General features: G+C 42.1%; 1 protein-coding gene across 1 annotated transcript in view; it reads right to left on the bottom strand.

Moving 5' to 3' along the window:
• The window catches only part of tmem128 (transmembrane protein 128), a 35,884-nt gene extending 22,239 nt beyond the window's left edge, over positions 1–13,645 (bottom strand). Inside the window, exon 1 of the mRNA XM_079839919.1 lies at positions 13,324–13,645. Within this exon, the coding sequence (XP_079696045.1) occupies positions 13,324–13,399 (76 nt within the window). The 5' untranslated portion in view covers positions 13,400–13,645. The remainder of the gene's footprint in view (positions 1–13,323) is intronic.
• Positions 13,646–16,548: the final 2,903 nt, after the last annotated feature.

The following is a 16,548-nucleotide window of genomic DNA, read 5'->3' as shown; positions in this document are numbered from 1 at the left end:
ATTAGGTCTTAAAGGGGCAGTAGCCTTAGATCTTAAAGGGGCAGTAGCATTAGGTCTTAAAGGGGCAGTAGCATTAGGTCTTAAAGGGGCAGTAGCCTTAGATCTTAAAGGGGCAGTAGCCTTAGATCTTAAAGGGGCAGTAGCATTAGGTCTTAAAGGGGCAGTAGCCTTAGATCTTAAAGGGGCAGTAGCCTTAGATCTTAAAGGGGCAGTAGCATTAGGTCTTAAAGGGGCAGTAGCATTAGATCTTAAAGGGGCAGTAGCCTTAGATCTTAAAGGGGCAGTAGCCTTAGATCTTAAAGGGGCAGTAGCCTTAGATCTTAAAGGGGCAGTAGCATTAGGTCTTAAAGGGGCAGTAGCCTTAGATCTTAAAGGGGCAGTAGCATTAGGTCTTAAAGGGGCAGTAGCATTAGATCTTAAAGGGGCAGTAGCATTAGCTCTTAAAGGGGCAGTAGCCTTAGATCTTAAAGGGGCAGTAGCATTAGGTCTTAAAGGGGCAGTAGCCTTAGATCTTAAAGGGGCAGTAGCATTAGGTCTTAAAGGGGCAGTAGCATTAGATCTTAAAGGGGCAGTAGCCTTAGATCTTAAAGGGGCAGTAGCCTTAGATCTTAAAGGGGCAGTAGCATTAGGTCTTAAAGGGGCAGTAGCATTAGGTCTTAAAGGGGCAGTAGCATTAGGTCTTAAAGGGGCAGTAGCCTTAGATCTTAAAGGGGCAGTAGCCTTAGATCTTAAAGGGGCAGTAGGCTTAGATCTTAAAGGGGCAGTAGCATTAGGTCTTAAAGGGGCAGTAGCATTAGGTCTTAAAGGGGCAGTAGCATTAGGTCTTAAAGGGGCAGTAGCCTTAGATCTTAAAGGGGCAGTAGCCTTAGATCTTAAAGGGGCAGTAGGCTTTACTGCTGTCTGTTAAATGTCAAACAACAAAAGACAAGGACATCACTCACTGCTCTTGATTGAATAGCTTTTGTAAGTTTAATAGGATTATTCTTTAATTTATACACTCAAATATGCAATGTTATTTTACATTTGATCATTTTCTGTACTTGAAAACTAATGTTAGACGTACCTTAAAAACCTGAAACGCATAGTTTATTTTATTAGTTTCTTTGCTCAAAAGTATTTATTTGTGCTGCTGCTTGTATTTAAATTATTTGTTCTTATTATTTTCTTTATTTTTATTTGAAGGTAGTCCTTTTTCCCTGAACATAGCAAATACTGAACCGTACCGAAACCGTGATACAAACCGAACCGTGAGCAAACTGTGCCGTTACAGCCCTAGAGTAACGCATGCGAGGGGGAGCCACAAAATGGAGGACATTTTCAAAGGGTGCCATGACCGAAAAAAGGTTTGAGAAAACTGTCAACTGAACAGACACTCAAAGGTGTTCAAAGCAACCCGTCAAAATAAAAGTTTGGTTTAACGTGATACATTTTTCAGAATATATTAAGGCCTGTACACACCGGGACGAATATCGCGCGCGCTTATCGCCAGCGTTTTTCGTGCCGTTTTTCGTCGCGTCTTGAGTGTTCACACCCAAGCGATTTCCACTGGCGCTGCGCCGAGTGAGCGCGCACATTCAGTCGATGCGCTCGCGGTACACAAGATGGAGCTGCGGCACTTTAAGCCTCTGACACTCGCTTGTCACACAGAAGGAGAAGAGAGACAGTATTTACGTGCTTGCCAAAACCACAGACATATTATGTATATGGACAAAACCATTCACACACTTTTTGCTAACTGGCAAGCAGCATTAGCAGCCCATCTTCTTCTTTGTCTACTTACTACTTCTTCGTCGTATCAATGTGTGCTCGGCAAGACCGTTTTGTGCTTGAGCGCCACCAAGTCGTGTTTTACTGTCACTTCAGCAACTCCAGGCACGTGAACAAAAGCGCCGATCTCATTGGTCAGACAGTTTTTTACGCGCCGCGTCAAAATAAAAAAACGAACCCGAGGCGTTTTTTTAAAAATGACGCTTTTACGCCTGGCGTTTTGCGCGTCGGTGTGAACACTCATTGTTTAGTCCCGAGGCGTTAAACGTCGGCGATAAACGCGTGCGAAAATCGTCCCGGTGTGAACAGGCCTTTAGGCTACTATTGTAGCCTACAGTAGATTTAACTTTGTCTCTATGTAATAATTCGCCTCAACTAATAATAATAAAAATTATGCCTAGATGGTTGCTTATTTTTCACTTGATCTTTTTTATAAACAATGTTTACTTTTAAACAGCATACAGCCTTTAAATGTTTATGTATTATTTACTTATAATGATTATCATCATAAATAATAAACTTATTGAATTGCATTTAATTTTTTTAAATACTTAAATAAAAAACAATTGTGGTACCGAAATTGGTCCAGATCTGGCACACATCTCCCTGTATCAGTGCGCGATACTTTTGTATAATTTTTGTAAAGTTTTAGCCTGGTCGCAATTCACTGCCATTATAAGGATAAGCGCACTTTTAAAACGTTTTTGTTAAAGTCTCTGCAGCTAGTGTACTTGAATTTTATTTATCTGCAGCAATATGTTATAATAACAGTTTTGCACAATAAATGTTTTCAAAACAACATACGATTCTTTCTTTAAAAAAAAAAAATACATTTAGCAGTTTGGCTTTCCATAGGGTCTCTAACTCATTCTGAAATGATTCTATTATCATTTTTATATCGCAATATATATCGTTATCGCAAGAGGCTGCAATGTAACATCAGAGCAACACAACATCCACACAACACCATCAGAGCAACACAACATCCACACAACACCATCAGAGAAACACAACATCCACACAACACCATCAGAGAAACACAACATTCACACAACACCATCAGAGCAACACAACATCCACACAACACCATCAGAGCAACACAACATCCACACAACACCATCAGAGCAACACAACATTCACACAACACCATCAGAGCAACACAACATCCACACAACACCATCAGAGCAACACAACATCCACACAACACCATCAGAGCAACACAACATCCACACAACACCATCAGAGCAACACAACATTCACACAACACCATCAGAGAAACACAACATTCACACAACACCATCAGAGAAACACAACATCCACACAACACCATCAGAGCAACACAACATCCACACAACACCATCAGAGCAACACAACATCCACACAACACCATCAGAGAAACACAACATCCACACAACAACATCAGAGAAACACAACATTCACACAACACCATCAGAGAAACACAACACCATCAGAGAAACACAACATCCACACAACAACATCAGAGAAACACAACATCCACACAACACCATCAGAGCAACACAACATTCACACAACACCATCAGAGAAACACAACATTCACACAACATCATCAGAGCAACACAACATCAGAGCAACACAACGTCAGAGCAACACAACATCCACACAACAACATCAGAGAAACACAACATCCACACAACAACATCAGAGAAACACAACATCCACACAACACCATCAGAGCAACACAACATCCACACAACACCATCAGAGCAACACAACATCCACACAACACCATCAGAGAAACACAACATCCACACAACACCATCAGAGCAACACAACATCCACACAACACCATCAGAGCAACACAACATCCACACAACACCATCAGAGAAACACAACATCCACACAACAACATCAGAGAAACACAACATTCACACAACACCATCAGAGAAACACAACACCATCAGAGAAACACAACATCCACACAACAACATCAGAGAAACACAACATCCACACAACACCATCAGAGCAACACAACATTCACACAACACCATCAGAGAAACACAACATTCACACAACATCATCAGAGCAACACAACATCAGAGCAACACAACATCAGAGCAACACAACATCCACACAACAACATCAGAGCAACACAACATCCACACAACACCATCAGAGAAACACAACATCCACACAACACCATCAGAGAAACACAACATCCACACAACACCATCAGAGAAACACAACATCCACACAACACCATCAGAGAAACACAACATCCACACAACACCATCAGAGAAACACAACACCATCAGAGAAACACAACATCCACACAACACCATCAGAGCAACACAACATCAGAGCAACACAACATCCACACAACAACATCAGAGCAACACAACATCCACACAACACCATCAGAGCAACACAACATCCACACAACACCATCAGAGCAACACAACATCCACACAACACCATCAGAGCAACACAACATCCACACAACACCATCAGAGCAACACAACATCCACACAACACCATCAGAGAAACACAACACCATCAGAGAAACACAACATCCACACAACACCATCAGAGCAACACAACATTCACACAACACCATCAGAGAAACACAACATTCACACAACATCATCAGAGCAACACAACATCAGAGCAACACAACATCCACACAACAACATCAGAGCAACACAACATCCACACAACACCATCAGAGAAACACAACAGCGCACAACACCATCAGAGCAACACAACATCAGAGCAACACAACATCCACACAACAACATCAGAGCAACACAACACCATCAGAGCAACACAACATCAGAGCAACACAACATCCACACAACAACATCAGAGCAACACAACATCCACACAACACCAGAGCAACACAACATCAGAGCAACACAACATCCACACAACACCATCAGAGCAACACAACATCCACACAACACCATCAGAGAAACACAACATCCACACAACACCATCAGAGCAACACAACATCCACACAACACCATCAGAGCAACACAACATTCACACAACACCATCAGAGCAACACAACATTCACACAACACCATCAGAGCAACACAACATCCACACAACACCATCAGAGAAACACAACATCCACACAACACCATCAGAGCAACACAACATCCACACAACACCATCAGAGCAACACAACATCCACACAACACCATCAGAGAAACACAACATCCACACAACACCATCAGAGCAACACAACATCCACACAACACCATCAGAGCAACACAACATCCACACAACACCATCAGAGAAACACAACATCCACACAACAACATCAGAGAAACACAACATTCACACAACACCATCAGAGAAACACAACACCATCAGAGAAACACAACATCCACACAACAACATCAGAGAAACACAACATCCACACAACACCATCAGAGCAACACAACATTCACACAACACCATCAGAGAAACACAACATTCACACAACATCATCAGAGCAACACAACATCAGAGCAACACAACATCAGAGCAACACAACATCCACACAACAACATCAGAGCAACACAACATCCACACAACACCATCAGAGAAACACAACATCCACACAACACCATCAGAGAAACACAACATCCACACAACACCATCAGAGAAACACAACATCCACACAACACCATCAGAGAAACACAACATCCACACAACACCATCAGAGAAACACAACACCATCAGAGAAACACAACATCCACACAACACCATCAGAGCAACACAACATCAGAGCAACACAACATCCACACAACAACATCAGAGCAACACAACATCCACACAACACCATCAGAGCAACACAACATCCACACAACACCATCAGAGCAACACAACATCCACACAACACCATCAGAGCAACACAACATCCACACAACACCATCAGAGCAACACAACATCCACACAACACCATCAGAGAAACACAACACCATCAGAGAAACACAACATCCACACAACACCATCAGAGCAACACAACATTCACACAACACCATCAGAGAAACACAACATTCACACAACATCATCAGAGCAACACAACATCAGAGCAACACAACATCCACACAACAACATCAGAGCAACACAACATCCACACAACACCATCAGAGAAACACAACATCCACACAACACCATCAGAGAAACACAACATCCACACAACACCATCAGAGAAACACAACATCCACACAACACCATCAGAGCAACACAACATCCACACAACACCATCAGAGCAACACAACATCAGCGCACAACACCATCAGAGCAACACAACATCAGAGCAACACAACATCCACACAACAACATCAGAGCAACACAACATCCACACAACACCATCAGAGCAACACAACATCAGAGCAACACAACATCCACACAACAACATCAGAGCAACACAACATCCACACAACACCAGAGCAACACAACATCAGAGCAACACAACATCCACACAACACCATCAGAGCAACACAACATCCACACAACACCATCAGAGAAACACAACATCCACACAACACCATCAGAGCAACACAACATCCACACAACACCATCAGAGCAACACAACATTCACACAACACCATCAGAGAAACACAACATCCACACAACACCATCAGAGCAACACAACATCAGAGCAACACAACATCCACACAACAACATCAGAGCAACACAACATCCACACAACACCATCAGAGCAACACAACATCCACACAACACCATCAGAGCAACACAACATCCACACAACACCATCAGAGCAACACAACATCCACACAACACCATCAGAGCAACACAACATCCACACAACACCATCAGAGAAACACAACACCATCAGAGAAACACAACATCCACACAACACCATCAGAGCAACACAACATTCACACAACACCATCAGAGAAACACAACATTCACACAACATCATCAGAGCAACACAACATCAGAGCAACACAACATCCACACAACAACATCAGAGCAACACAACATCCACACAATACCATCAGAGAAACACAACATCCACACAACACCATCAGAGAAACACAACATCCACACAACACCATCAGAGAAACACAACATCCACACAACACCATCAGAGCAACACAACATCAGAGCAACACAACATCCACACAACAACATCAGAGCAACACAACATCCACACAACACCATCAGAGCAACACAACATCAGAGCAACACAACATCCACACAACAACATCAGAGCAACACAACATCCACACAACACCAGAGCAACACAACATCAGAGCAACACAACATCCACACAACACCATCAGAGCAACACAACATCCACACAACACCATCAGAGAAACACAACATCCACACAACACCATCAGAGCAACACAACATCCACACAACACCATCAGAGCAACACAACATTCACACAACACCATCAGAGAAACACAACATCCACACAACACCATCAGAGCAACACAACATCAGAGCAACACAACATCCACACAACAACATCAGAGCAACACAACATTCACACAACACCATCAGAGCAACACAACATCAGAGCAACACAACATCCACACAACAACATCAGAGCAACACAACATCAGAGCAACACAACATCCACACAACAACATCAGAGCAACACAACATCCACACAACATCATCAGAGCAACACAACATTCACACAACACCATCAGAGCAACACAACATCCACACAACACCATCAGAGCAACACAACATCCACACAACACCATCAGAGAAACACAACATCCACACAACACCATCAGAGCAACACAACATCAGAGCAACACAACATCCACACAACAACATCAGAGCAACACAACATCCACACAACACCATCAGAGAAACACAACATCCACACAACACCATCAGAGCAACACAACATTCACACAACACCATCAGAGCAACACAACATCAGAGCAACACAACATCCACACAACACCATCAGAGCAACACAACATCAGAGCAACACAACATCCACACAACAACATCAGAGCAACACAACATCCACACAACATCATCAGAGCAACACAACATCCACACAACACCATCAGAGCAACACAACATCCACACAACACCATCAGAGCAACACAACATCCACACAACACCATCAGAGAAACACAACATCCACACAACACCATCAGAGCAACACAACATCCACACAACACCATCAGAGCAACACAACATCCACACAACACCATCAGAGCAACACAACATCCACACAACACCATCAGAGCAACACAACATTCACACAACACCATCAGAGAAACACAACATCCACACAACACCATCAGAGCAACACAACATCCACACAACACCATCAGAGCAACACAACATCCACACAACACCATCAGAGCAACACAACATCCACACAACACCATCAGAGAAACACAACATCCACACAACACCATCAGAAAAACACAACATCCACACAACACCATCAGAGCAACACAACATCCACACAACACCATCAGAGCAACACAACATTCACACAACACCATCAGAGAAAAACAACATCCACACAACACCATCAGAGCAACACAACATTCACACAACACCATCAGAGCAACACAACATCCACACAACATCATCAGAGCAACACAACATTCACACAACACCATCAGAGCAACACAACATCCACACAACACCATCAGAGCAACACAACATCCACACAACACCATCAGACCAACACAACATCCACACAACACCATCAGAGAAACACAACATCCACACAACATCATCAGAGCAACACAACATCCACACAACACCATCAGAGAAACACAACATCCACACAACACCATCAGAGCAACACAACATTCACACAACACCATCAGAGCAACACAACATCCACACAACACCATCAGAGCAACACAACATTCACACAACACCATCAGAGAAACACAACATTCACACAACACCATCAGAGCAACACAACATCCACACAACACCATCAGAGCAACACAACATCCACACAACACCATCAGAGAAACACAACATCCACACAACACCATCAGAGAAACACAACATCCACACAACACCAGAGCAACACAACATCCACACAACACCATCAGAGCAACACAACATCCACACAACACCATCAGAGCAACACAACATCCACACAACACCATCAGAGCAACACAACATTCACACAACACCATCAAAGCAACACAACATCCACACAACACCATCAGAGCAACACAACATCCACACAACACCATCAGAGAAACACAACATCCACACAACACCATCAGAGAAACACAACATCCACACAACACCATCAAAGCAACACAACATTCACACAACACCATCAGAGCAACACAACATCCACACAACACCATCAGAGTAACACAACATCCACACAACACCATCAGAGCAACACAACATCCACACAACACCATCAAAGCAACACAACATTCACACAACACCATCAGAGCAACACAACATCCACACAACACCATCAGAGTAACACAACATCCACACAACACCATCAGAGCAACACAACATCCACACAACACCATCAGAGCAACACAACATCCACACAACACCATCAGAGAAACACAACATCCACACAACACCATCAGAGCAACACAACATCCACACAACACCATCAGAGCAACACAACATTCACACAACACCATCAGAGCAACACAACATCCACACAACAACATCAGAGAAACACAACATTCACACAACACCATCAGAGCAACACAACATTCACACAACACCATCAGAGCAACACAACATTCACACAACACCATCAGAGAAACACAACATCCACACAACACCATCAGAGAAACACAACATCCACACAACACCATCAGAGCAACACAACATCCACACAACACCATCAGAGAAACACAACATCCACACAACACCATCAGAGCAACACAACATTCACACAACACCATCAGAGCAACACAACATCAGAGCAACACAACATCCACACAACACCATCAGAGCAACACAACATTCACACAACACCATCAGAGCAACACAACATCAGAGCAACACAACATCCACACAACACCATCAGAGCAACACAACATCAGAGCAACACAACATCCACACAACAACATCAGAGCAACACAACATCCACACAACATCATCAGAGCAACACAACATTCACACAACACCATCAGAGCAACACAACATTCACACAACACCATCAGAGCAACACAACATCCACACAACACCATCAGAGCAACACAACATCCACACAACACCATCAGAGAAACACAACATCCACACAACACCATCAGAGCAACACAACATTCACACAACACCATCAGAGCAACACAACATCCACACAACACCATCAGAGCAACACAACATTCACACAACACCATCAGAGAAACACAACATCCACACAACACCATCAGAGCAACACAACATCCACACAACACCATCAGAGCAGCACAACATCCACACAACACCATCAGAGAAACACAACATCCACACAACACCATCAGAGCAACACAACATCCACACAACACCATCAGAGAAACACAACATCCACACAACACCATCAGAGCAACACAACATTCACACAACACCATCAGAGCAACACAACATCCACACAACACCATCAGAGCAACACAACATCCACACAACACCATCAGAGCAACACAACATTCACACAACACCATCAGACCAACACAACATCCACACAACACCATCAGAGAAACACAACATTCACACAACACCATCAGACCAACACAACATCCACACAACACCATCAGAGAAACACAACATCCACACAACACCAGAGCAACACAACATTCACACAACACCATCAGAGAAACACAACATCCACACAACACCATCAGAGCAACACAACATCCACACAACACCATCAGAGCAACACAACATCCACACAACACCATCAGAGCAACACAACATCCACACAACACCATCAGAGCAACACAACATTCACACAACACCATCAGAGAAACACAACATTCACACAACACCATCAGAGCAACACAACATCCACACAACACCATCAGAGCAACACAACATCCACACAACACCATCAGAGCAACACAACATTCACACAACACCATCAGAGAAACACAACATCCACACAACACCATCAGAGCAACACAACATCCACACAACACCATCAGAGAAACACAACATCCACACAACACCATCAGAGCAACACAACATCCACACAACACCATCAGAGAAACACAACATCCACACAACACCATCAGAGCAACACAACATCCACACAACACCATCAGAGCAACACAACATCCACACAACACCATCAGAGCAACACAACATTCACACAACACCATCAGAGAAACACAACATCCACACAACACCATCAGAGAAACACAACATCCACACAACACCATCAGAGCAACACAACATTCACACAACACCATCAGAGAAACACAACATCCATACAACACCATCAGAGCAACACAACATCCACACAACACCATCAGAGCAACACAACATCCACACAACACCATCAGAGCAACACAACATTCACACAACACCATCAGAGCAACACAACATCCACACAACACCATCAGAGCAACACAACATCCACACAACACCATCAGAGCAACACAACATCCACACAACACCATCAGAGCAACACAACATCAACACAACACCATCAGAGCAACACAACATTCACACAACACCATCAGAGCAACACAACATCCACACAACACCATCAGAGCAACACAACATTCACACAACACCATCAGAGAAACACAACATCCACACAACACCATCAGAGCAACACAACATCCACACAACACCATCAGAGCAACACAACATCCACACAACACCATCAGAGAAACACAACATCCACACAACACCATCAGAGCAACACAACATCCACACAACACCATCAGAGCAACACAACATCCACACAACACCATCAGAGCAACACAACATCCACACAACACCATCAGAGCAACACAACATCCACACAACACCATCAGAGCAACACAACATCAACACAACACCATCAGAGCAACACAACATCCACACAACACCATCAGAGCAACACAACATTCACACAACACCATCAGAGAAACACAACATCCACACAACACCATCAGAGCAACACAACACCATCAGAGCAACACAACATCCACACAACACCATCAGACCAACACAACATCCACACAACACCATCAGAGAAACACAACATCCACACAACACCATCAGAGCAACACAACATCCACACAACACCATCAGAGCAACACAACATCCACACAACACCATCAGAGCAACACAACATCCACACAACACCATCAGAGAAACACAACATCCACACAACACCATCAGAGCAACACAACATCCACACAACACCATCAGAGCAACACAACATCCACACAACACCATCAGAGCAACACAACATTCACACAACACCATCAGAGAAACACAACATCCACACAACACCATCAGAGCAACACAACACCATCAGAGAAACACAACATCCACACAACACCATCAGAGCAACACAACATCCACACAACACCATCAGAGCAACACAACATCCACACAACACCATCAGAGAAACACAACATCCACACAACACCATCAGAGCAACACAACACCATCAGAGCAACACAACATCCACACAACACCATCAGAGCAACACAACATTCACACAACACCATCAGAGCAACACAACATCCACACAACACCATCAGAGCAACACAACATCCACACAACACCATCAGAGCAACACAACATTCACACAACACCATCAGAGCAACACAACATCCACACAACACCATCAGAGAAACACAACATCCACACAACACCATCAGAGCAACACAACATCCACACAACACCATCAGAGCAACACAACATTCACACAACACCATCAGAGCAACACAACATTCACACAACACCATCAGAGCAACACAACATCCACACAACACCATCAGAGAAACACAACATCCACACAACACCATCAGAGCAACACAACATCCACACAACACCATCAGAGAAACACAACATCCACACAACACCATCAGAGCAACACAACATCCACACAACACCATCAGAGCAACACAACATTCACACAACACCATCAGAGCAACACAACATTCACACAACACCATCAGAGCAACACAACATCCACACAACACCATCAGAGCAACACAACATTCACACAACACCATCAGAGCAACACAACATTCACACAACACCATCAGAGCAACACAACATTCACACAACACCATCAGAGCAACACAACATTCACACAACACCATCAGATAAACACAACATCAGAGCAACACCATCAGAGCAACACAACATTCACACAACACCATCAGAGCAACACAACATTCACACAACACCATCAGAGCAACACAACATTCACACAACACCATCAGAGCAACACAACATTCACACAACACCATCAGATAAACACAACATCAGAGCACAGCTGACACGACAAGCAAAGAGTCGAGCAGAGTTTGACACGCATTCAGTGTGCGTGTGAGTGTGCGTGTGCGTGTGCGTGTGTGTGTGTGCGTGTGTGTGTGTGTGTGTGTGTGTGTGTGTGTGTGTGTGTGTGTGTGTGTTTCTCACTCTGCTCGTTTTCTTCTGGTTGTTCGTTTGTCTTAAATCGCCGCCGCACGTTCATCAACTCCCTGAACTCCGCCATGATGCCGGGATGACGTCATATTCAAGCGGCGCGCGAGGCTCGTGAGATTCATGTGAGTCGCATGATCGAATCGGGACTCGTTTCACTTCTCGCACTCGCGATCTGAGGTGAAGTCAGAGCCGTAGTTTTCCTCGCAGTGCTTCATTTCATTTCTTATCTTCAACTCAGATATAACGTTAATAGTTTGATCAGATTAGAGGATAAACTCATCACAGAGCTCAGACTGCGCATGCTCAGTTTATCCTCAAGGGCTGATGAGGAGATGATGATGATGATGATGATGATGATGATGATGATGATGATGAACAGCTTCTGTAACCCTAAACTCTGAAAGGGTCTTTTAAACACAGACCTGCTCTCATAATGAAGTATTTTATTACCAGTAATTAACAAATAAATAAACTCAAGATATTTTATCCTACAGTCCATCAGTTATAGCCCTCTTGTGAATTAACACTGTCTGTTACTTGTCTATAAAGTGTGACAGTTTGTCATTAGACACATAAACTCATCTACTCACTGCTCGCTTTTACAGTTTATAATCACAAATAAAGACTGAAAGAGTTGCTGAAAATACTATGACATAAGTCAAAATTACGGCAAAAATTCATAATTATGACATAAAGTTACAAATGTGATGTAAATCTTGAAATTATGACAAAAAGAAGAAATTATGATACAAACATCTGAAATTGTGAAATAAAGTTTAAATTATGACACCAAAATTTGAAATGATGACAAAAATATTAAATTATGACACAAAAAGTTGAAATTATGACACAAAAATGTGAAATTATGACAAAAGTTGAAATTATGACACAAAAAATTGAAATTATGAAATAAAGTTTAAATTATGACATAAAAACATGAAATTATGAAAGAAAGTTAAAATTTTGATACAAAAAGTTGAATTTATTATACAAAAATGTCAGATTATGAAATAAAAGTTTGAATTATGAAAGAAAATTTTAATTATTATACAACATTTTTAAATTATGAAATACATTTTTAAAATATAAAAAATATTTTAAAAAAAATTATGACATAAAACGTGAAATTATGATACAAACATTTCATATTATGAAATAAATTGATGAAATTATGGCAAAAAATTGAAATTATGTTGTAAAAGTTGAAATTATGACAAAAAGTTGAAATTATGATACAAAAATGTGAAATTGTGAAAGAAAGTTGAAATTATGATACAAAAACGTGAAATTATGACATAAAAAAGTGAAATTACGAAAGAAAGTTGAAATTATAATACAAAAACTTGAAATTATTAAATACAAATTTAAATGATGACATAAAAACATGAAATTATGAAAGAAAGTTGAAATTATGATACAAAAACTTGAAATTATGACATAAAAAGTGAAATTATGAAAGAAAGTTGAAATTATGATAAAAAAAATTGAAATTATTAAATGCAAATTTAAATTATGACATAAAAACATGAAATTATGATACAAAAAGTTGAAATTATTAAATAAAAAGTTGAAATTATAACAAAATGTCAAATTATGACAAAAATTTTAAATTATGAAATATAAAGTCACAATTATAACTAACAATTATCACAAAAAGTTGAAATTGACATATTAAATCATATTATGACAAAAAGTTTAAATGATGTTACAAAAATTTTAAATTATAAAATTATGTTTTAAAATTATGACATAAAAATTTTAAATTATGAAATAAAAAATTGAAACTATGACAAAAATTTGAAATTATGTTGTAGAAATTGAAATTATGACACAAAACTTGAAATTATGAAATACAAATTCAAATGATGACATAAAAACATGAAATTATGACCACAAATGTAATTATGATACAAAAATCTAATAATGAAATGAAAAGTTGAAATTCTGATGTTGAATTTATGCTACAAAAATGTGAAATTCTGAAAAAAAATGTATTATGAAATTATGACATAAAACTTTTAAATTATAACAAAAATGTGAAATTATGACAGAAAGTTAAAATTATTAAATAAAACACATTTAAAAATAATAAATAAAACACAATTATTAATTTTGACACAAAGTGAAAACTTTGATTATGATATAAAATCATGAAATCCATCCATCCATCCATCTTCTTCCGCTTATCCGGGGCCGGGTCGCGGGGGCAGCAGTCTAAGCAGAGATGCCCAGACTTCCCTCTCCCTAGACACTTCCTCTAGCTCTTCCGGGGGGACACCGAGGCGTTCCAAGGCCAGCCGGGAGACATAGTCCCTCCAGCGTGTCCTTGGTCTTCCCCGGGGCCTCCTCCCGATTGGACATGCCCGAAACACCTTCCCGGGAAGGCATCCAGGAGGCATCCGGAACAGATGCCCGAGCCACCTCAGCTGTCCCCTCTCGATGTGGAGGAGCAGCGGCTCTACTCCGAGTTCCTCCAGAGTGACTGAGCTTCTCACCCTATCTCTAAGGGAGCGCCCAGCCATCCTGCGGAGAAAGCTCATTTAGGCCGCCTGTATCCGGGATCTTGTCCTTTCGGTCATGATCCAAAGCTCATGACCATAGGTGAGAGTAGGAACGTAGATTGACCGGTAAATCGACCGCATTTTTTTCACCACGACAGACCGGTACATCGACCGCATTACTGCAGAAGCTGCACCGATCCGTCTGTCAATCTCCCGTTCCATCCTCCCCTCACTCGTGAACAAGACCCCTAGATACTTAAACTCCTCCACTTGGGGCAGGAACTCTCCACCAACCTGAAGTGGGCAAGCCACCCTTTTCCGACTGAGGACCATGGCCTCGGATTTGGAGGTGCTGATTCTCATCCCAGCCGCTTCACACTCGGCTGCAAACCGTCCCAATGCATGCTGAAGGTCCTGGTTAGAGGAAGCCAACACGACAACGTCATCCGCAAAGAGCAGAGACGAAACCGTGTGGTCCCCAAACCTGACACCCTCCGGCCCTTGGCTGCGCCTAGAAATTCTGTCCATAAAAATTATGAACAGAACCGGTGACAAAGGGCAGCCCTGCCGGAGTCCAACATGCACCGGGAACAAGTCTGACTTACTGCCGGCAATGCGGACCAAACTCCTGCTTCGGTCATACAGGGACCGGACAGCCCTCAGCAAAGGACCCCGGACCCCATATTCCCCCAGCACCCTCCACAGGATGTCGCGAGGG

This window comes from Gobio gobio, assembly GCF_949357685.1.
Source record: "Gobio gobio genome assembly, chromosome: 16".
NCBI lineage: Eukaryota > Metazoa > Chordata > Actinopteri > Cypriniformes > Gobionidae > Gobio > Gobio gobio.
The sequence above is the reverse complement of the archived record's forward strand: the minus strand, read 5'-3'. Positions and strand labels throughout refer to the sequence as shown.